Below are 23,518 nucleotides of genomic sequence, written 5' to 3'. Positions count from 1 at the left end.
CTTAGGTCTTAATGTTTTCTATGGGTGAAAGATCTGGACTGCAGGCTGGCCATTTCAGAGCCCGGATCCTTCTTCTACGCAGCCATGATGTTGTAATTGATGCAGTATGTGGTCTGGCATTGTCATGTTGGAAAATGCAAGGTCTTCCCTGAAAGAGACGACGTCTGGATGGGAGCATATGTTGTTCTAGAACTTGGATATACCTTTCAGCATTGATGGTGCCTTTCCAGATGTGTAAGCTGCCCATGCCACACGCACTCATGCAACCCCATACCCTCAGAGAAGCAGGCTTCTGAACTGAGCGCTGATAACAACTTGGGTTGTCCTCTTTAGTCCGGATGACATGGCATACCAGTTTTCCAAAAATAACTTAAACTTTTGATTCGTCGGACCACAGAACAGTTTTCAACTTTGCCACAGTCCATTTTAAATGAGCCTTGGCCCAGAGAAAACGCCTGCGCTTCTGGACCATGTTTAGATATGGTTTCTTTTTTGACCTATAGAGTTTTAGCCGGCAACAGCGAATGGCACGGTGGATTGTGTTCACCAACAATGTTTTCTGGAAGTATTCCTGAGCCCATGTTGTGATTTCCATTACAGTAGCGTTCCTGTATGTGATGCAGTGCAGTCTAAGGGCCCAAAGATCACGGGCATCCAGTATGGTTTTCCAGCCTTGACCTTTATGCACAGAGATTGTTCCAGATTCTCTGAATCTTTGGATGATATTATGCACTGTAGATGATGATAACTTCAAACTCTTTGCAATTTTTCTCTGAGAAACTCCTTTCTGATATTGCTCCACTATTTTTTGTCACAGCATTGGGGGAATTGGTGATCCTCTGCCCATCTTGACTTCTGAGAGACACTGCCACTTTGAGAGGCTCTTTTTACACCTAATCATGTTGTCAATTGAGCTAATAAGTTGCAAATTGGTCCTCCAGCTGTTCCTTATATGTACATTTAACTTTTCCGGCCTCTTATTGCTACCTGTCCCAACTTTTTTGGAATGTTTAGCTCTCATGAAATCCAAAATGAGCCAATATTTGGCATGACATTTCAAAATGTCTCACTTTCAACATTTGATATGATATCTATATTCTATTGTGAATAAAATATACGTTTATGAGATTTGTCAATTATTCCATTTCTTTTTTACACACAATTTGTACAGTGTCCCAACTTTTTTGGAATCGTGTTTGTATAAAAAAAGATTTGTTTGTCAGATCTCAGGCTAGAAACTTTTGAGATAACATTTTGTCAAGGTCAAGGTTTAGCTAGTTAGCATGTTCCCATTAGTCACTGCTATAGATGCTGCAACTACACCATCTGGAAGCAAAACACATCTTTCCCCAATTTACATAAATATTAACAGAAAGTGATACAGATCTCCTTTCTTGTTTTTGACATGAATAAATTCATATATTATACAAACAGAACCTGGAAACATGGGAAAATGCTTCATCTGATTAAAATGCTTACAAATATTGCTTATATTTTCAAATATACATTTGTTTTTATAGTTTACATACAGCAATTTTTAAATACGGTTAAGTGTCAAACTGTTTTTCGTGTATATGTGTTTACAGGTTGGACATGAGCTACAAAATGATATTGAACTGTATGTCATCTGATACTTACAGAACCACGGTAGCATTTCTTGACATCCTCATATGACAGATCATCTATTAGATGCACCCTGTGACACAGAAAGAAATATGTAAGAAGATCTGAAAAAACTGAACCTGGATATCCAATATGATTAGTTTCAATGAGAATGTTTTGGTAAAAGCACATTTAAAGTGAACTGTGTCACCCCCCCCCCCCCCATCCCCCACCCCCAATATGGAATTTATTCTGTTAAGTTCAAAAACAACCTTGTTAACCTCAGGGTGAACTCATGACAGAAAAGACAAACAAGCTGATGATCCCCAGCCCTCCAAATATGCTCATGCTCAGGCCTGAGGCAGAGGGCTGTCCCATAACATGAAGCTTATGACTCTGACACAAATGAGGATTCCAAATAAGAGCTTAAGACATTCACATGACATACAAAATAGATTTTTGCACAGATTGATTTTTTTAGCTATATTTATGAATAAGCTGATATGTAAACTTCTGTTATGTAGAACAAGCAAGGCTTGAAATTAACACCTGCCAAATGTGGGTGAAAATCAGGACACAAGGCCATTTTTTTGGCTTTTTCGATTTTAACGGATGTTAGTTTTGTGAGGAAACAGCTGATCATTTTATCACATGCTTATCATTAATCGTTTATTTTAGAGTAAATTATATTTTGACATTATGACAAAATAAATACTGTTTTATTTAAAAAGAATTTTATATTATTTTATATTTTATATTATTTTTATGGTGCCTGCAAACAAAGATTCGCTGTATTAAAACTGAATGCCATTTAATCATTCAGAATTAGGTTTAGTAAAAAATATATTCAAATCTAAACTGTGGTTTTGATAATATTATTTATTTTTGATAATTTTGTTTTTGCTAGTTGAACTTCTCAATGCCTGGCAACTTAAAAATATAGTAGTCAGATGGTCTGTTGAGTTAAAATGTTCATTTCGAACACTGGGTACAATCGTTGAATTATTGTCATTGCCCAGTGGTAAAGAGCTGGAGTAACATAAGGATTACAGGTTTGTCAAGTTCTGGCTCAAACAATGGCATGATTTCAAGCGGGACCACCAGTATATCTGTCCAATGGCTTACAGTGTGGGACACCTGATGTACTTTCCTTTAAAACTACTCTGCTGCAGAGGAAACGTCCTGTAAGTGACACTGGATAAAAAGTAAACTTCAACGACAGCCCAGAAGGAAATAATGATAACTAATGACATCAGAAGCTATCAGAAATTAGATTATAAACTCATCAGTCATTCTGGACACTAACTCTCTATATTGTACAGCTCCTCAGAGAAAGAGCTGTGGAAACACAGGCACGTAGCTAAGAATGCAGCAGAGATTCCTCTGGTACAAATGCACATCTTAATCTCACTGTACTGCTGCTGACAGGACAAATGCATGTGTTATTCTTTTACCATCATTCATCCTAACAGGGAACACCACTACACCCACACCCGTGAACAAAAACATGTTTCTTTTCACACATCAGTGTTACTGAAAAGATCATATTATATCCCCTCAGGCCACTACTGTTTTCATTGCACTATGCTGCTGTATTCAATAAAAATGAACATCAGAGTCTATTATGACTCTGTATTCTTATTGTCGCCATTTCAATAGAGGAACAGTCCCTCAATGTAGTGCTAACTGAGTTGCGGACATTTGCATGATTTAATTAAAGTAATAAAAACAAATAGAAATCCTCAGCAGTATCTCAGTAGTGTGTGAAACTGGGAAATATAAATATGCTTCACATATATTTGAGAAGTATATGTGAGAAAATGCTTCCTGTGTGGTTTGTGAGTTGACTATGTTTAGAATGGCATTCTGGGGTTAGTGGCAATTGGCTCTTGCACCTGAATATTTAATTAGGTTAGCCTGCAAGGAAAGGAAGCTTATGAAATATTTATTGTAAACAAATTCCTGGGGTTTGTTGTTTTGTTATTACTTCTTTTTAGAATTAAATTGTTTTGTATAATATTATAGTGTATATGGTCACCATCATGGACATTAGTGTCCTCTCTAACTTGCCATATTCAGGGCCATCTTATTCATCCTGAAAAATATTCAGTATCCCAGCACATTTTGTAGCTCTAGTAGTACTGAAGCAAAGTTTAAAAAATAAATTATAATAATTATAATAATTTTAAAGGAACAGTTTGCCAAAAAAGGAAATACTTATTCCATCCAAGATATAGATGAGTTTGTTTCTTTATAAGAACAGATTTAAAGTGGAATGTGTCCGAAATGTGGAATGTGAATTTTTCAGAGCAATGGATCCTCTGCAGGGAATGGGTGCCGTCAGAATGAGAGTTCATGCAGCTGATAAAAGCATCACAATAATCCATAATTAATCCACACAACTCCAGTCTTTCAATTATCTTCTTGTAAAGTGAAAAGCTGCATGTTAGTAATAAACAAATCCATCATTAAGGTGTTTTAACTTTCACTTTTCGCCAAAATATGAGTCCATAATACATAATAATGTTTCCTCCAGTAAAAAAGCCCATCACCTGTTGTGCTATCACATCAAAATTTACCAACATATTTGTTTAGAACTGTTTTCATTTGTAAGTGACTAGATTACAAACCTGATAATTGATGTACTGGAGTAGTGTGGATTACTTGTGGATTATTGTGATGTTTTTATCAGCTGTTTGACCAATCATTCTGATGGCACCCATTCACTGCAGAGGATCCACTGGTGAAGAAGTGTACCAGTCAAATGTAATGCAAATTTTCTCAAAATCTGCTCTGATGAAAAACTTTTTTTAATAGGCTTGGCTTTGGTATCTGGTATCATGGCATATACAGACAGTGTCTCATTAATAAACATTCATTCAGCAGCATTAAAGTAAATAAAATAAATTCAAATGTTTCTCTTTGTTAAGCAAAAAAATAACAGCAAAATATAAATAGAAAGAAATAGTGTTTTGTGCTATCCAGACATTCTTATTATGCTGGGCTCTGGCGTATGGTGACTGCAGCATGTCACAGTTGCGGGATCATCTTGCCCTGCCTGCGGAGGTGGAGAGTTACTAGACTGGCAGGGTGTCTGTATGCCCTTGGCTGAGGTTCTGCATAGGCAGGCTAATTAACAGCCAAAATGCATCTAGAGCAAGAAAGAGAATATGTCCCAGTGGCAGTGTAAGGTCAATAATTCATCTAAGCAAGTAAAACGGCACAAAGATTGTCAAACTTGGATTTTTACAGAGGAAACATAATACAGCCTTTGTCACACTGGGCTGTTCAGTCATTCTGCCCTGTGGATGTCAGCTCTCTGAATGGATGACTTTGTGAGCATATGATATAGTGCTCAACTAAACCCCATCTGGAAACATTCCTACAATTACATTCAGCCACAGAACAGGCTTATATAAGATGTGCTCTACACATATAATGGAATCTGCCATGATGTTAATTAGTGTTTGAGTCAGTCCCAAAATAAATTTCTCAAAAATTCAATGAAAATTCTTAAATGAGATTATTAGTTCACCCAAAAATGACACCCTCAGGCCATCCAAAATCTTGATGAGATTGTTATCTTTTCTAAAAAGGCCTATGCTTAAATCAAAACTAGAAAAAATAAATTTTGCCTAGAGACAGATTTCATAATAAAACAATTATTAGAACACAGTTTTTTGTCACTGCATAAAACTTCAACATCTACCTTATTAATGTCAAATGTACAGTATATATATATATATACACATTTGAAAAGTTTGGTTCCAAAACGCAGTAAATCCATTTTGATTTTCAAAGATTTATTATGAAATTTGATTATACTTTTTTTTTTTTTTTTTTTTTTATCAAAATGCAATAAATCAATTGAATCAATATGAAGGTTATTTTTCATATTGAAACTGATGAAAATACATAAGTTGATCCACATATGACAGCCTCTGATATTGGTCAATACTAATCTTATATACAGGCACTAGACTAAAAATACATTCATCAGTCATCGCTTCCTAAATTAATTCAACGGGTCATCTTGTTAATGCTATAAATTAATTAAAGCAATAAAATAAAATTTCATCATGAACATGAACAAGAACATGAACAAATTCATATTAGACAACAGAAATTCCAAAATGACATTTCCCTTACATTCAACTTCCAAAAGTGCATTCATTTTTGCCATGTTACATTCATTTAGTTGACTAGTGCTATGTGCTGTATTAACAAAAACATAAATGGCATTAATAAAAACACTAAAACTGACAAGCTACGCAATATCACGTTCATAATCGAATGGGATTCATCTAATGAATGCGATATAGTGTAGCTTATCAGTGATCTACGGCTCTGTGTATTAAATACATCTGTATCATTTCCATCTGAAAGCACGTGATGGAGATTTACCGGTACTATTAATAACAAACCGGTTTTACTGATGAGATGCGCATGACAATCACATGCGATTTATTGTGCAGCCCTTGTTTGTTGATCACAAAGTACAAAGTAGATGAGGAAAACTAGGATGCCGGGTGTATTCAAAGCATCACTGTCTAGAATGAGTGTAATGGTACTCTACGATTGGCTGAGCAGATATATCGCATTCTGCAGAGAAAGGTTTGTCACGGTTTGGAAAAAGGAGGAGAAAACATGACCTAATAACTCTGCGAATATCGCATTTGTGTAAAATTAAAAATTTACTTTTCAGTACCAACCAGATACAATACTGATTTTGGCGGAAACTATTTATTTATTTTTTAAATGCCGTTTATCGCATTTTGGAACCAAATTCTTCAAAATATATATATATTGCTTACTTCAACCCAGCAGTTGGGTTACAGTAAGAGCGTGCGCTTTTTATCCTCTTCAGTAGATTATCTTCACCGTTTTGGTGGACTTAAAAATTAAGGTTTGTATACGTTTTATTTCTTCTATAAAGTCCTTAATGTGCTTTAATTTATTTTACACAACAGTGCAATATACAAGAATGAGCTGTCAGTCAGCTAAATGCGTCAGTTACCTAAATGTATCAGCAACAGTCGTTTTGCATGATGGAAACGCTTAGCTTTGCATAACATAAACTGATTTTATTCATTTTAATACTGAATAATAACGATTCTAATTAATTCGGGTGTTTGTTTATGGCAGGTTATGGAGTCAGTCATGGCATTTCAGCTATGAGAGAAACACGAAGCGGTGGTCTGAGACTTGCAGTTCCCCCGCCGAACAGCAGACTTATATTTCAGCGACACACCGGCATGAGAATCGGCATTAAATGATAAAAGACTTGAATTAAATTGTTACTTTGAAATGTTATATTTTTATTTCTAAAATGTTTGTTAAAATAACCCACAGTTGGGAGGGTGCTATACTAACCCATAGTCGGGTTACATTATTAAGTGTTCAGGAAGCAAAGCAAAAACTGATTTTGTAAGAAACAGTAAAGTGATGTTTTATTTGTAAATGTGTGTGACTTCAATTTTCACTTGTCACTTGTACTAAGTAGTCTCACAGTGACACTGTAGCCTATTTCAGCATCTATGACTATGGGGAAAACCCACACCAATGCAGGAAGAACATGGGAACTCCACAGAGAAAGGCCTTCTGACTCAAATCAAGAACCCCCTTGCTGTGAGGGAACAGTTTTACCCACTAAGACAAGATGACATCAGATAGCATAAACCACAAAATAGTTCAAAATAGTTTAAAACCAGAATATACTAAGTTGAGTCTACTTTTACCAGTTAAGTCATAACTTGCCTGAAATGCATGTCATCATCCTTTGAGGGTTCTGATTGATCATGAGGCGTTAGGAGGCCTACATCTTCAGCCTGATCCTGATGATCACTCATAGTCTTAAGCCTGCACAAACACACAAAACAACATATCATACACACTTCTAATACGCAAACACAAAAATTGAGTCTTTACCCACAGCAAAAGAGCATTTGCTATTTCTGGGGTACAATTAAAAAGGTGTTATAAATGGGCCACTGCTGCACTACTGTCACCATTAATTCTGCATGCTGCTTGGGCCTATTCTCTCCCTTTTTATCTTTAATTGGGAAGCTACAATAGGCTGGAGTTCGAGTCATCGGTGTGTGCACTGACAGACCGTTTCCTGTTTTTGAAGGTCACACCATTTGATCCGCCGCTTAATGCACCCCAGAGACTTAACACACATTGCTACATCGCAAATACGCAGCTGTTATGGTGCACCAGCAAATCGCTTAACTAGCAGTTATCCTGCTGGCATAGTGCTAAATGCATCTACAGGACAGAAATGAGAGAAGGGCAAAGTGCAAGGTCTGCAAACTTTCCATGTTTTTAAAAATACAAAGGAAAATACATAGATGAGAGGATTAAATTGCCAGTGCATGATTATGGTAAAGGGACGACATTTAACTAAATTATGTTTCCTGTACTTTAAGGGGTCGAATCACACATATTTAATTATTAATATTTTCTTCATTTTCATTTAGTTTTTCAGATCTCTCTGACCCTCAGAATGAAGCAGGGCAGTTTGTGCTGCTGTGACTTTAATCAGGGCCCCTCTTCTTTCTCCCAGTGTTAGTGCATATTTAGGCTGTAACATCACAGGATAACTGCTAATCCATTTAGCCAAATCAACTTTAGCCTACAGCACAGAAGCATCTCTTAAAGGCACACATGCCATTTGTTGCTACCTGGCAACAACACTTATTACAAAATTGGCACATGCTTCACACACACAGAAAAAATAAATAAAAAAACTGCTCTGATGCACCATTTAAAATGGAATTTTGTGTCTAAATGTGTCTAAACAATTAATCTGGTAATTAAAATCAGTCAATCATTCAAACTTGAAGCACATATACAATAATAATTTAATAAAATATAATACTAGAAATTAAATTTAAACTAAAATTAATGCATTTTGGTTTTATAATTATACTAATATAGTATGTATAGTACGTACCATAAGATACAGTCACAGAAACTAATATATATATGATATAATCTGTTAATGTTAATGGTTTACAGCGGGCAATGACAGGAGGTTGGCTGTATTTGTGTAAAGCACCCTCAGGGGGGTTCACAGCAATAACAGAGGCAGCTGTACTGCAGGAGGCTAATGGGCCCATTCTCATCTACATCTGCAGGCAGTAACTGCACCTCAGGCAGTTGACACACAAGAGAGCTTTCTGATGGATACTTTGCAAGCCATTCACACTACATTATGCAATTTTTTTGTATCCAAATTGTATTATGGGGACATGCAAGTGAGTTGGAAGACACCTGTGTGGTGTTTTTTGTTAGTTACAGTCAGGGTTAAACAATTAAACAGTGGGAAAATGAGGACAGCCGCTCTTTGTTTCATTTTGACAATGCTGGAACACCTTTGAAAAACATTTTTCTGTTCCTGCCCTTACGAACATGTCATCATATTTCTGCCAAAATACACAAGTCACTGCATTTATTGACATGATTTATTGGTGACATTATTGTAAAAAATTCAGTGGACTCAGTGGACTCTCCATGTGAGTGACCTACATTACAGTCTCCCCCTGACCTGCTCCACTGCCCTTACTATTAATAAACACATAACGCTTTATATAAAGTTTATATGGAGTGGATATTGCTTTGACTAGTTAAAATGACTTGCGGAATAAAAAATATTCTGCAGTGTTTGGTACATCCTAAAGGAAAATATGTATGGTTTTAATTGTGTAGTAAAAGCTAACCTACATTTACTTTTTGTGTGTGTACACAGATCTGCTTAAATTAAAGTTGGTGTGACGTGAAAGTTAAATAAAGTAATTTTATAGCCGACTACTTCTGTTCAGTCGTGAAATCACTAACGCAGTGCTCGAGCGAATTCCTTAATAAAATGATAGGGAATGTAATAATAAATATAAATATCATATTTTTTTATTATGAATAATAAAACTTGCCCTGAGCCAAACGACTGTCAGGCAACATAGCAACTTTGCATATTAACATAACTAACATTAATTAATTAATTAATGTACAGTCACAGATGCGCGTAGTGTTTTGATATTTCTTTTACAGCGGCTTGTACGTGACGCATACTTTAGAATTAGATCAAAATTGCTAATTTACTCATGAATGTAAACCAATGTAAATTTAACGTCACCGACAATTAAACCACACTGATCAAATAAAGTGTCAATCTTTACCAGAAATCAAATTAATACGTATGCGTATACGTGAACAAAGTGAACTTGCTGCGCGCATTAATATCTAAATTCATAACGTCACTACAGCGCCAGTTGACACGTACCTGGCGGACAGGAAATATCCAAACCCTCGTTCGACGTGTCCCATAGAGGTATATCAGTGTAAAGGAAAAGCCATCATTAGCGGTGAGTCCGAGTTTCTGAAGGGTCATAAGTGTGAAAGTGAGCGTCTTATGAGGGTTGTAGCGTCAGCAGCATTAGAGACTCGTGCTGTTATTAGGAAGCTTCGGGAACTCTCGCCGGATTATGAACTTTCGCACACACACACACACACATTATACAGACTGACTGACATGATGTAGCATCTGAATAAAACCCATTTGCTCGTTAATTCGTTAATTTTCCCAGTCCAGCCACTTCCGGCAATTGCTGACACAATATTCTTATAACGATAGTTCATGTCCTATGCAGACGTGTATGAAAATGGATCGGGTTTGTGTTTACAGTTGAACAAGAGAGGCTGTATATGAAATGTTTCGTGTAAGGCAGCCTACTGTCAAAGAAAACGCATACAATTTTTAAAAATAAGAAGGCTAGTTGTTGGAAATATTTCTACCTTGGTTTAAAACCAAGATAACAAATAAAGATTGTGTAAATTAAATGTTCAAATAGATGTAGGCTACACAAGAAAGCATATCAAATCCAAAATGAAAAGGCACAAAATTTGAGTATTGCTAGTAGCAAAGCGCACACAAGTACAGCCTGAAATGAAAGGAGAGATTCACAGTTTGACGATGAACACAAACTACACAGAGATCAGTTGTGTTTTTAAAAGCTTAAAGTTCAGCATTAATAGGCTAACAGATAGTACACATACTATTATGGCACCAAAGCAATTCGTTCTAAAACACAAGACTCTTGAGGCAGACTGGGAGAAATGCATTGTGGCCTTACCGGTCACGGGTGCGACAGGTCCTGGTGCTGTGACCACGGGGGCGTCTCTGTTCCTCAGGTCCCTCCGCTGAAGGAGCCTCAGAACTGGCTGCGTATATAGTGCATCCCATGAAATCCCAGATGTCCGATGCAGACTTGCTAAGCAGCAAAAGGAAAAGTGTACTTCCATGCCCTTGCAGGATATCAGAGGGAAAGTTTTTGCCTCAGCATCTCCCTGCCTCCCTCCCCTCCCAGCAGCATAATCAGATTTCATATTTACACTCAACAAAATCATCCTCGCTTAATGTCCACTTCTGCATCACATTGCACATAAAAAACACCTTTTATTACAGACAAAGAACTTTATACAAGTTGAAAGGACAAATTCAAAACAATGACCCTTTTAAACATTTCATTGTCATATGACTGTCTAACAGCATTAGAGCAATATTAAGGCAAGTGAATTAAAATGCTAGGGATTTGGAATTTCATGCATCCAAGATATTTAATGGTGAAGCCTTGCAATCTTTTCAGCATTCGAGCCGATCATATTTATAAATGTATATAAACACCAATTTTAAAAGGTTAACAGCATTCCCAAGGTAATGGAAAACTTTGAAATTAAAAAAAGGTCCGGATATACCATGGAAAATCAATCTTAAAAATGGAATATTCTAGAGTGCATATACAATTTTCTAGTATTTCATTGGCTATAAATTGCATAACCTCTATGAAATGCTTTATTAACATTATCCAGAATTCATGAATGATTGGGGAAAGTCATTAAGATACATTGGTAAAACATTATAGAAGGAATGAATAGGATAAATAAATAAAAACCTGATAGAGTGGAAGTGGGTGTCCTCTAGTGGTAACTGGATCTAACAGTGTTCAATATGATAATTTACCTGAAAAGGTCTTAAAAAAAACAAAATAAGATGACAAAAACCTTTTTATTGAAAAGCAAAATCAAATTTTTTTATGATTATAGAACAGAAGAGAACAACGCAAGGACAGATGTGATTGTCTCATAAAAAGATTTATTTTATTTTTTTGCCTAAATGTACAAAGGCAAGTTACAGTATTGTATAAAAAAAGAAACGTGGTAATGTACACTTTACATAAGAGAAACGGTCCAAGAAAGAAGAGGAGGAATTGGGTGATACAGCAAAAGAAAAAGAAAAAAAATCCAAACAAAGCCATTCAAAAAAATAAATGTAAATATTCTTTAAGTACCGGAGGCCTGATACTTTGTGACAAATTGTCTTTTGAGAAACACTTGGGATGAAGCACAACAGGAAAAAATTTGGTAGATCATAGTGTAAATGATGCAAAGCATGCAATAGTGCACTGCATCCTCTACATCAAATCGAAGCATGTCAACTGAGCACCATTTGAAACTAGCACAAAATGCATGTGACAATTTTCCTGATCAGTACTGAGATTGTTTCTTAAATGACATATGGGCATTTCAGGTTTGAACTCATGACAATTCAGAAAGTCGTTCTGTGTGACTCAAACATCCCAATGTACCTAATATCAAATGACATATTGCTGAATATATTGGATGTGTAACTTAAAGCCTATTTCTCTCAGTATTCAGTGTACCATGGTGCTTTCCTGCTGTTGTTGCTTTTTTCATTGTGACTTTACACATGAGAGGAAGTGCACGAGTCAACGCATTCCTCCAAACACCTGTCTTTCGCCTCTCATTCCAGCAGTGCCTGTTCAAATCTACCTGCTTGAATCATTTTGTGTGAAAATATGACTCAATATCAGCAGCAGAACGACCAGGAAACCGCCTGAGATCCACCGAGAGCGTCAAGCTGAGATTTTGGATTGAGAGACTCCAGAGACTCATTTAGGAGTTTCATGGACCTAGTGAGTGTTAAAAAAAAAAACAGCAAGCATTGTGACGGCAAGCCAATACAAAGATATGGAAGAGAAAGCAGAGGACAACACCGAAGAGAAAAATAAAAACACACCCTAGTGACAGATTTCGAAACAAAACAACACAGTAATCGGATGGTTTCTTGATTGCATTTAAAACAGTTCCTCTGTACATCATATACAGACATCACATAGTGTGTGCAACCAAGAATATCAACAGCGTTTGGTGCAAAACCAGTTTGCTTTGCCTGAGGAGACACTGTTTAAAGTCACATTTCTAGTGCTATAATACACCATGCTGAACGACACATGAAATACACAGAGCATGATGGGCTATGAAAGCATGTTCGGGTCAAACGCTCACTTGGTTTCATAAAACACACTGGAGTTATCACAACACTTCCACAATAAGTGTTCAGGGATAGAGCGGCCCCATGCAAGAACTTCAGAACAATTAGAACAAAACTACTGGGCCTCTGGTGTCACGCACCCCAAACAACTGCAGCACAACGGCCAGCACGTAAGCGTCTCTCTAAAAGAACTTACTATACCTTGTCACATTAAAAAACATCCATTTGAAGAACCATAGCGATAAATCGGAAATTCTGTTCATGATGAAGTAAAGGTAGCCAAGACGGGAACGAGAATATTCAGATTCAAGTTGAAGGATAACAAAGTGGAATCAAAGAGCATTCCCTGGAGTAAACGGACCTCAGCCAGTGATCTTCTAATGAAAGATTGTGACGGAACAGTGCTCACTGAAATATATCGCAAATGAATCTGGAAGTTAATTGTCTTGCTGAAAGCAGATGTGTGAGGGTAGTTGCCTGGATTTGCAAGTCCATGAGAAGCTGGATGATACTGCTGAACATGTCTAATAAACCGCATGATGGTTACCGGAACGCAGTACAGTTTTAACTTTTTTGAAAAAAGTAAAAAAAAAACAAAAAAACTTTAAAATAAAACATTGATGTCATTCTCGTGACATGGAACCATGCTGATGAAAGAGAAAAGAGACTTGGAAAATAAAAATCATGAGAAAGAAACAGCAGTCTTGTGGCATGTGACGATGAGAACTGTTTAGGAACCACTGGCAGAAAGACAAGAGTTGCTAGATAATATCTGCAGCTTTCACTGGTGGTATCTAGAGAACAGCAATTCAAAAACCGTGGGTCAAACGGATATTTTCTTTTCTTTTTTTTTTCAGTGAGGATGCCAACTAAAATAAAAAAGGGAAACAACTTTAGTTATCTCAGTGTGATAAAACTATTTTCAGTCTTTGCGTTCTTATGTCCCCTCGAGTCCTTGCCTCTTGTCTGGCCACAGCCTGCATCGGGTGAGTGGAATGACAGTCCTTGCTTTTCAATCATCCCTCACCAGTTCACAGGCACAGTTCAGTGGCCAGCTGGGCTTTGAGCAGGGCAGGATGGCTTTGAACCTGGTCTCACAGTCTGTAGTGGGGTACGAGGTACAGATACTAGGAAAACATCAATCTGCCACACATTCCGGCAGAAAAACTAAAAATATAGAAACACCATTCAACTGATGTCTAAATGAACTTTATATACCTCCTCATGTGATCCAGTCACATGATTATTTGTAAAGAAGGGCGATATCATCAGGTTTCCCTAAAGAAAGAAAAGAAAACACAAGAAATCACTGGTTAGATAACAGCATAAGGTCAATCTGTTTTTGGTTATTAAATTGATTCTATAAACAGATAATTATTGTAAATATATTATAAGCAAATATAAACTAATGAAATTCATAATTTATGTAACATTACATAAATTAATAAAAAAACGCTATATTATATTTATTATAAAAAATGTCCAATTCTATGCAGTCTCCCCATGCTGTTATTACATGTTTCTCCACCAGAGGACACTATAGGCCTCTGATGTGTTGGCAATGCTGCTGTCCTAAAAGGGCTAGCCTCAATCTAGGGGACCTTAAACAATCATAATGCTCTAAAACAGATGGTGTTCTATGCTTTAAAGAGAAGGGCCTCAAAGCAAGTGGAGCAATTATAAAGACCTCTTTGTACGCTTGGGTATCAAAAAAAGCTTTTACATTGCACATGATATGAAAGCAGAAATGGGATACACATCCAACTACTGTGGTCAGTTTTCACTGTGATTAATGTGATTCACTCGCTGTTTGGCCACAGTCCAAACCTCCTGCTGGCTTTCCTTGATCTTTGTTTTCTCTTACCATTCTCACCTCCGTGCTGGTGGGTACAGGGAAGAGGCTGAGGCTTGCTGACTGGCAACAATCGCTGACGATGAAAGGCCTGCAATTAAGGAACATCCAGTAAAGATGTTGTTTACTCTCAGAGTTTTCTTTGTGGAATTGGCACATATTTACAGCAGCTATAGGAGCCATTTTCTCTCATTTTAGTCAAGTTTTGGGAATTAATGTGACATTCTGGACAGGCTTTGTGAGCTTCACCTACAATCATCTAAAAAGAATTTTCATACTTTATTTTAAAAGTTAATGTGAGAGTACTAGACTGCTGACCTGTGGCATAAGACAGATCATACTGCCCGGCTACAAGGGGATAGCCTAGGTGGTGGTGGGGTGGCATAATGCGTTGGGAAGGAGATGAACGCGGTCGATCTAATTCTCTCTCCCGTTCTCGGTCACCTCCTCCTCGCTCCCTTTCATGGGAGGGCTTTTCGGCAACAGTGGGCGATTTGCTCTTGTACTGGTTGGCATGTTGGTGTAGTATGTCCAAAGCTTTGGACTCTGAAGCCGACTTGCTGCTGACTGTGGGGCTGGAGCGAGATTTCTCTCCCTCTTCTCCACTGCCCATTTTACTGCCGTAAGGGGAGAAAGGGTATCCCGCTGGCAGATAGGACCCTAAAGATAGATTAGAATACCATACTGTTTTTCAGCTTTATAAAAGTACTATTATGCTCTTTTTATGTACATTAAGGCTCAAAACATACTTTATGCAAGTACACGAATGCCAACGCTTTCAGCTACACAAGTTCAATTTTACGAATGCGCACTCAAAATAAGCAATCCTTTGTACCTTTCTGTACTTGTTGTTCAAACAGTTGTACCTTTCTGTACTTGTTGTTCAAAATCGTTACACAACAAAGTTTACTAGTTGCTAATAATAGTATATGAATATCATCATTCAGATTTTATTATTTGTCTCACCTGGGTAGTTCATGACAGAGGACATGCCTCTGTATCCAGGATGGCCTGGATCGTAGCTTTGCCCAAAAGGATATCCATGCATGTAATGTAGGTAGGGTTGGTGCTGTGGTAAGGGGGAGCTGAAAGGTATATGGGCACTGGGCCGGGAATCTTTCCCTCCACTTCGCTGGTCCTCAGTGTTGAGAAGACATGAACCATCATTTCCATCTTTACTATCTTCTTTGGAGCTGCAGTCTCTCTGCCTAGGCCTCTCATCTTTGCCTTTTCTGTCCCGCTCCCGGTCTCTTTCCTCATCTGGCGGTCTCTGACCGTCAGGGTACTGGAAACAGAAAACAGAAAGAACTTGAAGTTATGGTTTTGAGAGGTAATAAAAAAGTGGAAAAAAATGACATGACGCATAGCCATGTATGGTGTCTCATACTCAGAATTTGTGCTCTACATTTAACCCAACCAAGTGCGTGCACATACACCATGAACACACAGTCATTTTTGCTGCAGCACCTGGGGAGAAGTGAAGGGTTTCAGAGCCTTGCTTGAGGGTCTCACTGAAGGTGGAAGAACAGAGCTGGCTATCCACTCCCCCAGCCTACAATCCCTGCCGGTACCGAGACTGGAACCTGCAACCTTTGCGTTACAAGCCTGTCTCTCTTAACACTAATCTACGACTGCTAAGCTCACTCTTTTTAAACTGTGTTTTTATATTTTAATATACATTCTCACAATAGAACTCAAAGACCAGATCTGTCTTGCATTTCATATAAGAAGACTTTAATTGTGCTTTTCTTTGTGAGTTATCCCTCTAGCCTGGAAACTGTGAGGTCATTTAGTTCAAGAATCACGTTTGCCTCACCTGTCTGTACCACATGGCTTGCTCCATACCCAGCCTGGCAGACTCCACATTTGCCTTTGAGTCATCCTTTCCATGATGGCCAGCTTCACTGAGCTTAATTTTAAGCCCTTCAGCCTGCTGTGGCTGCAGCTTAGCCTCCTCCCCTTTAGGGATGATGACTGACTTGGCAGGTTCAGAGGAAGTGTCTCTCTGCTTGCCAGGGGCCTGTGGCTTTCCCAGGTCTGAAAGGCTTGGGGCTTTTGTTAGGCCAGGAGGAACAGGGCCCTTCTGTTTCCAGTCCTCCTTCAGAGAGGCCTCCCTGTCCTTTACACCTGAATCAGGCCTTTTCTCAGCAGACCTCTGCTGCTCAGACATGAGTCTTTGCCTTTCCTCATACTGCTGCCTGTAGCCTGGATTAGTGTTCATGAGGTGGTTGTGATAAACCTGATCTGGGTATCCATATGGGGGAACATAGTATTGGTTGTAATAGAGAGGCTGCATGTACATATTTGAGCGCTGCTGTATGACAGAGGCTTGCTGCTGGTGTGGCTGACTTGAAGGGACCTCAACTTTTCGCTCATCCTGCACGTCCACCTTTATCTTCTCCTCTGGCAATTCTTGCTCATCTTCCTTCTTCAGTTTCACAGCTTGCCCGTCTGGCAATGGCCCACCAGAAGTAGTTCCACCGGGGCTAGAGTGGGTGTAGCTGGGAGAGTAGTAGTTGTCATAGCTAGCATAATACGTAGAATCCTTAGAGGATGCCTGAGAGGGAAATAGTGCCTTCTTCGCACCGTCCCTGGCTGACTGATCTTCCGCTTTACCTTTGACCCCTTCCATTTTGCCTTCACCATCCTCCCCGGCATCAGATATGTCAGAGTATGCAGGGCTGTTTGTCTTTACCGAGGAACTATCTGCCCCATTCTGGGTGACGGCATGAAGGGGAGTGAGAGGCTGTCCGCTGCTATCCACACGACTGGCCACCCCAATGGATGGACTGGGAGCATTATCCGTGAAGCTGTATATCTTATCCGCCTCTGCCTTCATGCTAGCAAGGCGGCTTTGATGAGGGTCTGAGGAGCCATTGAGATTACCCTCACTCCTGCTTCCTGGGTCGGAGGACTCAGAGTATGGGCTTTTCCCCTCTTCAGTTTTCCCACTCTTTCCTGGGAGCTTGGGACTGTCTGCATCCTTGCCCAAATCTTTCTTTTTCTTGTCTTTTTTCTTTTTGTCCTTGGAACTGCTCAAAGCAGGATTCATTGGCGATGAGTCCCCAGTTACACCCAACTTAGACTGAATGCCTTTCAGCTGGGGGCTCTTGGGGATGCCCTGCAACATGTTGGCCAACCCTGGAGGATGGCTGGGGCTTCCACCACTAAATGATGTCGGCTGCAAAGAGTACATTTGCTGAGAAGGAAGGCATGGAGCCATGGGTCTGGAAGGCTTCATGTTTTTCTGAGACAGCTTGTCAGACTTAACATTGCTGCTTGATTTTTTGGACTTCCTGTCCTCCATGCCATCATTGCTAGCCTCATCAGCAGTGACACAAGGCCCGTCATCACAACCCTCCATAGGTGTGCCACAAATGTCTGCTTCAGTATCACCATTCTTTTTCTTTGCCTTGGAACCAAACTTCCCAGGAGAAGGAGATGGACTCTGAGCATCAAAACCTCTTCCTTTAGGTGTGACAGAACGTGCTGGGGAGAGAGCGCCTTTCTGTGTAATCGAAGCTCCATTGCAACTTCCTGGCTCTGGGTGAAGAGAGGATTCTTCCCCATATTCGCTGTCCCCGTCCATGTCCAATTTAATATCGTCATCATTATGAGCACGAGCCTGATGGTACTTCAGGCCATTGATGTGCTTGTACTTTTTGTTACAATTGGGATGTGGGCAGTCAATCAGTACAGGTGAGGGACAGGTTCGGTCTAAAGGAGGAGGAAGGGACTCAGTTTTGATGATGGGAATTGGGAGTGCACAGGAGGTCACTCCACCATTTGAATTTGTGCGCATACGCTTGTTGCCTTTAGAATCCTCAGAGCTAGAGTTGGGCTCCATGTCTGATACAGGTTTGTTTTTGCGCTTACTGGCTGAAGAGGGGCTGGCTTTTATATCCTCTGTGTTGCTATTGGGCGGAGTCCTGTGCTCAGAGGAGTTTTGGTTTACACGCCGACCCTTGCTGTTGGAACTTGCTCTGGTCTTGCTGTTGTTGCTGCCCTTATTATCAGACGAGTTGCTGTTCTCATTGACTGGGGTGTTGCTATTTGGCCGCATTCTTTTACCACGGCCACGTCCATTTCTCATTTCTAGGTCACTTGTGGGAGACTCGCAGAACCTTAAAGAAAAATAAAGATTATTTACAAGTTCTTCACAACTATGGTAATAATAATAATTTGGTACAATGACACCTATTAAATTAAAGGCTACCAAGTGTCTAAAAAGATGAATCAAATCAAATTTGGTAAAAATATATATATTTTAAGCATTTTAACCTCTAAAAACATGCTAATGATACTTTTCCAATTTCAGCAATTAAAAGACCAAATAGGTGCAACATTTAGATTTGTACTTTGTCATTCCAAAATGACTAAGACATCTAAAATTACAAGAAAATGATATTCAAACTATTCAATTAAATAAACAAATACTATTTAGATTCATGCATCCAGTCAGAGGTGGGATTCTATTCTTATCACCTGATAGGCTTGGTGATGTGTATGTTTTTAATATTGTGCCTCATCCCTAAGGTTTATGATGGGATACACCTGGCTTACTGCTAGTCCAGAGGGAGTACTGATGTGGTAAGAAGGAAAGGGGGCTGACAAGCAGAGACTCGTATTCTAGGGAGGAATATTAGATTTTCTTGATTTGAAATTTTAAAACACTTCACGTACCTTGGAGGAGCCCAGTCGTGACGGGTACAATCCAAAAGTGTTCCAACATACGTTTTGTTCCGCCAAGTAACATTGACCACCAGCATACCTGTAAAACATAAAGAGGACCCTTAATATAATGCAAGAATATCTCTGTTATCTATACAGAGACTCAATGACACAGTAATACTGTAGAGTTATAATGTCGGTTTTCTGATTCATCTGGTTGCTTCTCCACCTCATTACCAATATTCCACACACAGTCCTTGCAGAAACCACAATTCACATTTAAATAGTGCAAATGGAGGTTTTCTAAGGCCAGCACTGTCAAAACAGACCTGCTATTTTTACTCTGCACTTCATGATTACACCACCTAAAAGCTGTAAGGAGCCAAGTGTGTTGTTTCTGGAAGAAAATTGTTTGATGGTGTCCTCCATCTGACTTTGCAGTACTCTGTAAATGGTTTAGCAATTGTGTGAAAACAGCTGAAGCAAATTAAAATGCTTGTGTCTGGCAGTGATTCGGAGTGATTTTTCTACAGAAGCTGGATATTTCTCTGATTTCTCTGACCATAATAGCAGGCAAAATCATTAACATTCCTTTGAAAAATGTCAGTCGAAGTCAGTCGAAGAGCCTATTAGCGGGGGCCCCTTCCTCTTTCACTTGCAGTCATTAGCGGTTCTCCGGCCACCTGTCTGAACCCAGGCTAAATTAGGCTAAATGGCCAGCGTTTCACCTCTGATGCCCTTCAGTAGCCAAAGTGGAAAAAACAGAAGCTTGGCATGTGTCCTGCTGCACTCTTACACTCCATTAAAAAAAAAGCTCTATTGGAGTTTAAAGGCTACACCAGGTCTATATAGATTTGTCATCATAGTTTATTTTAATTTTTTGCTGGACAGGCAAGGAGACCAGCTTAACCAAGTCCAGCAAACCATCTTAGGCTGGTTTAAGTTTTTTCCCATCAAGGATAATTTTATCCCATTAAGGATAAAACAATTGCAAATATCACATATGGTTCATACTAAAAATTTAATGGGGTCCATGGCTGATGTTACGTAAATAAAGCATAACTAAAGCCTAGTGATATTTTAAACACAAGGGAGGTGCCATCCACAATTATCCATTTCAATAGGAAATCCATCAGCAGAGGAAAAAAGCTGCACTTGTCCAGAGATTTCATTGGTTTTTTTTAAATAACAAGAGTCTGAAATCATCAGGAGGCAGGTTTTATTGAGTTTTATATAAGATACATGCTCTTTATTGACCCCACGGTGAAATCCAGGAATAGCCAATTACGCAAATTCAAAGAGAAAAGGTAATGATAAAATCAGCTAATTTTTACTTAAACCAAAATGTAATTCCGGCAATAAATTAGCATTTTGATCCATAAGCTTGTTGAGGTGGCCCTGGAAAGAGGGCTGAATCAGGATACTGGCATATGAGCCATGCTGTTTGGCACGATTGTGTTTGCTGGCACTGAGCCCTTCATAGTCTGTGGGTGAGGGCTTTCTGGGCTCTACTTCAAGAGCAATAAACTTTCAGAAGATTTAGGGCTGACATTTGGAGTCATCAGCATGCATGGCTTGTGAGTGGATCCCACACCAACACAACCCTAGTCTGCTTCCAGCGTCCTGCAGAGGGGATTTGTGTCAGAGTGATGCCTAGAAATATAGCTCCAATCTGCCTCTGATTGTTTCATCATGAACTGAGAGCTGTCTGCCCTTAACCTCCTGCCATTCTGGGATTCACACACTGGGCTGAAAAACATGAGCAAGTTGATATGTCCATCCACAAATAAAAGGTTGCAGTACACTGGATAAGATTTCCACACTGGGCTTTTGGCTGAAATAAAGCACTCCACTGTTGATTTGAGGAAGTCAGGAGAGGACACTGCAGCTCAGCAACAACTTGATCTGCAATAAGTCATGAAAGATGGATGCTCTGTTTTAAAGCTCAGCAAGCTTCCTAAGCAACATTTGTTGTTTTACTAGGTGCTCTTCTGACACAAATGCCAGTCTAAATTATGCTCCCCTACAAGATAGCTTGTTTTTAGGTAGCACTGCATGCATCCTTAGTGGATGAGACAAATCATTCAATTCAGTGATTTTAAATCAAACTAAGTGGCATGTAATGTACAACTATAATACAATATATTTACAGCATCTTCATAAATTGAATAAAAACTAAGCAAAAACACATTTTTTCATAATTATTATGTAGACTAGAGATTAAAGAGATAGAAAAATCTTGTTGAATTCTATTAGAGTACCGGGTTCTTAGCTTAGCTACACGATAAAGTCAAACCAGGAATATGAGAAGATCAATCACTTACAGATCAATGAATAAGAGAACACAATACTCAATATACCTGCTACATAAATAGAAGTCCAGCAAATCTCTTTTGATAGTTTATTTAATCTAGAACCTGAAATGTACAAACTAAAAATGTGATATGAGCTAAAGAGGATAAATCTATAATCCCATTGTTGTCTGATTTTATTACGGATTCATAATATTCTATAGAAATACGATCTTGCAATCTTCAATTCAATTGAATTAGAGCTGAACATGCCTGAACAAAGCTGGACATTCTGGAGAATTTCATTCCTCCCTACTTATATATATTTTACAAAGTAATGTTTTAGCATTTATTGTTTGAACTGTCCTACATGTAACACACTAGTATAAGTTAAATTAAACTTGCTAAAATTATTATTTTTTCATTTAAAATAAAACAAAGTAACGTAAAAAATACCACTGTATTACATAACAATAATAGAATACATTCGCACATCTATAATCAAATATATTTACTGCACCTGATATATTTACATATAACACACCTGTTACACATTTTTTTATTCATTATTTAAAAAAAAAAAAAAGTTGAATTTTATGCAGAAAAGGTACATCACCATCTGGCTCTGATCTAAGTCATTAGAACGCACCTGCCATCATGATTACGACTTCCCAACTCTGAGTACTTGAACGCAACAATAGAGATCTACCAACCTGCAAAGTTAAGTCTAACACACCTGTAACTTTTAACAAACACTGAAACCTTCATCATTAGGTGTGTTTGATCTAAACTCTGTGGTGAGGCAGATCACATTCGCATTAAAGATTCAAGACCAAAATAAACATAGGACTTAGGAAGTCATCCTTATGAGAAGTGTGGGTGGACTGTGTGCAGCATCTTTAAGAGAGTGCAGCACAGTGAAAAGACATTTCAAAGTGGTTGAGAGATGTGTTCCCCGCCACGGGATCTTGCTGCTCTACTTTCCACCCACACAAAATGTCACCACGATACAGATCTGCCCAACACCCCGATGAGAAAAAAAATAACACATCAAAAGGAGAGATGTACACCAGTGAAACCATCCCAAAGAGAGCGAGAGAGGGTGTGGATAACACCTGCACACCAATGGTTCCCTCTTTAAAAAAAAAATGAAAGACCAGATGAATTGGAGCCCTGTGTTTGGGATCCATCCTGCAAAAAGATTGAGCTGATGTTGTGGAAGTGTGGCACTGGTTGGGCAGGGCTGTGAATGGCCACACAAATGGCCCTGTTTTTTTCTCCATCTTGACCCATCCCTCTCCATGTCAGAAACACACACACACAAGAGTGGCCACAGAGGAGCAGGGTGAATCAGACACACTGTGCCCATGGCAAGAGGAATAGAAAACACTTAAACAGCCAATGCGCTCTGAATGCTGATGAGGCAGCCCTTTCTGTGGCGGCACTGGGAGGATGGCAGCAGGAAGAGTGTGGGCGGCACATACTCCAATGCCTAGATCTGCTCTCATTTAGAGATTTGAGGGAAATTTTTTTGTCTTTTCATGCACAACAATCATGACTGAGGATGTGGAGAGTAGAACACACTGATGTTTCTGCAGTGGGCTATGATTGAGATGCGATGATGAAAAAAAATCTAACCTACAGAATCTGGACAAATCCAGTTAGAAATATAGCTGCAAGCAGCAATAATGGGGCCAAGCACTACAGAAGCAAGCTTCAGACGAACGGCAGGAATGAGTAATTAAAACCGTT

General features: G+C 38.8%; 2 protein-coding genes and 1 long non-coding RNA gene across 8 annotated transcripts in view; 1 reads left to right on the top strand and 2 right to left on the bottom strand.

Annotated features, from left to right (window-relative positions):
* Nucleotides 1-10,922, bottom strand: part of LOC132110075 (GRAM domain-containing protein 2A-like) — a 24,749-nt gene extending 13,827 nt beyond the window's left edge. For 2 of the 3 annotated variants that reach the window (XM_059516665.1, XM_059516672.1), the window contains exons 1-3: nt 10,734-10,922; nt 7,360-7,461; nt 1,639-1,696 (exon numbers count right to left, since the gene is read on the bottom strand). In XM_059516665.1, the coding sequence (XP_059372648.1) occupies nt 1,639-1,696; nt 7,360-7,461; nt 10,734-10,843 (270 nt within the window). In that variant the 5' untranslated portion in view covers nt 10,844-10,922. Of the gene's footprint in view, nt 1-1,638; nt 1,697-7,359; nt 7,462-9,883; nt 10,081-10,733 lie in introns of those variants that run through there. The other variant, XM_059516679.1, reaches the window with a different exon arrangement.
* Nucleotides 9,857-23,518, top strand: part of LOC132110101 (uncharacterized) — a 27,696-nt gene continuing 14,034 nt past the window's right edge. The window contains exon 1 of the long non-coding RNA XR_009424586.1: nt 9,857-9,965. This is a non-coding gene — a long non-coding RNA (uncharacterized LOC132110101). The remainder of the gene's footprint in view (nt 9,966-23,518) is intronic.
* LOC132110039 (zinc finger protein 609-like) overlaps nt 13,524-23,518 on the bottom strand; it is a 55,192-nt gene continuing 45,197 nt past the window's right edge. For 3 of the 4 annotated variants that reach the window (XM_059516626.1, XM_059516633.1, XM_059516641.1), the window contains exons 4-9: nt 19,488-19,575; nt 16,621-18,928; nt 15,771-16,089; nt 15,123-15,464; nt 14,826-14,895; nt 13,524-14,230 (exon numbers count right to left, since the gene is read on the bottom strand). In XM_059516626.1, coding sequence (XP_059372609.1) covers nt 14,221-14,230; nt 14,826-14,895; nt 15,123-15,464; nt 15,771-16,089; nt 16,621-18,928; nt 19,488-19,575 — 3,137 coding nt within the window. In that variant the 3' untranslated portion in view covers nt 13,524-14,220. Of the gene's footprint in view, nt 14,231-14,816; nt 14,896-15,122; nt 15,465-15,770; nt 16,090-16,620; nt 18,929-19,487; nt 19,576-23,518 lie in introns of all 4 variants that reach the window. The other variant, XM_059516645.1, reaches the window with a different exon arrangement.

Source organism: Carassius carassius, chromosome 2 (genome assembly GCF_963082965.1).
Source record: "Carassius carassius chromosome 2, fCarCar2.1, whole genome shotgun sequence".
Lineage (NCBI taxonomy): Eukaryota > Metazoa > Chordata > Actinopteri > Cypriniformes > Cyprinidae > Carassius > Carassius carassius.
This window is presented reverse-complemented; position numbering and strand designations above follow the sequence as displayed.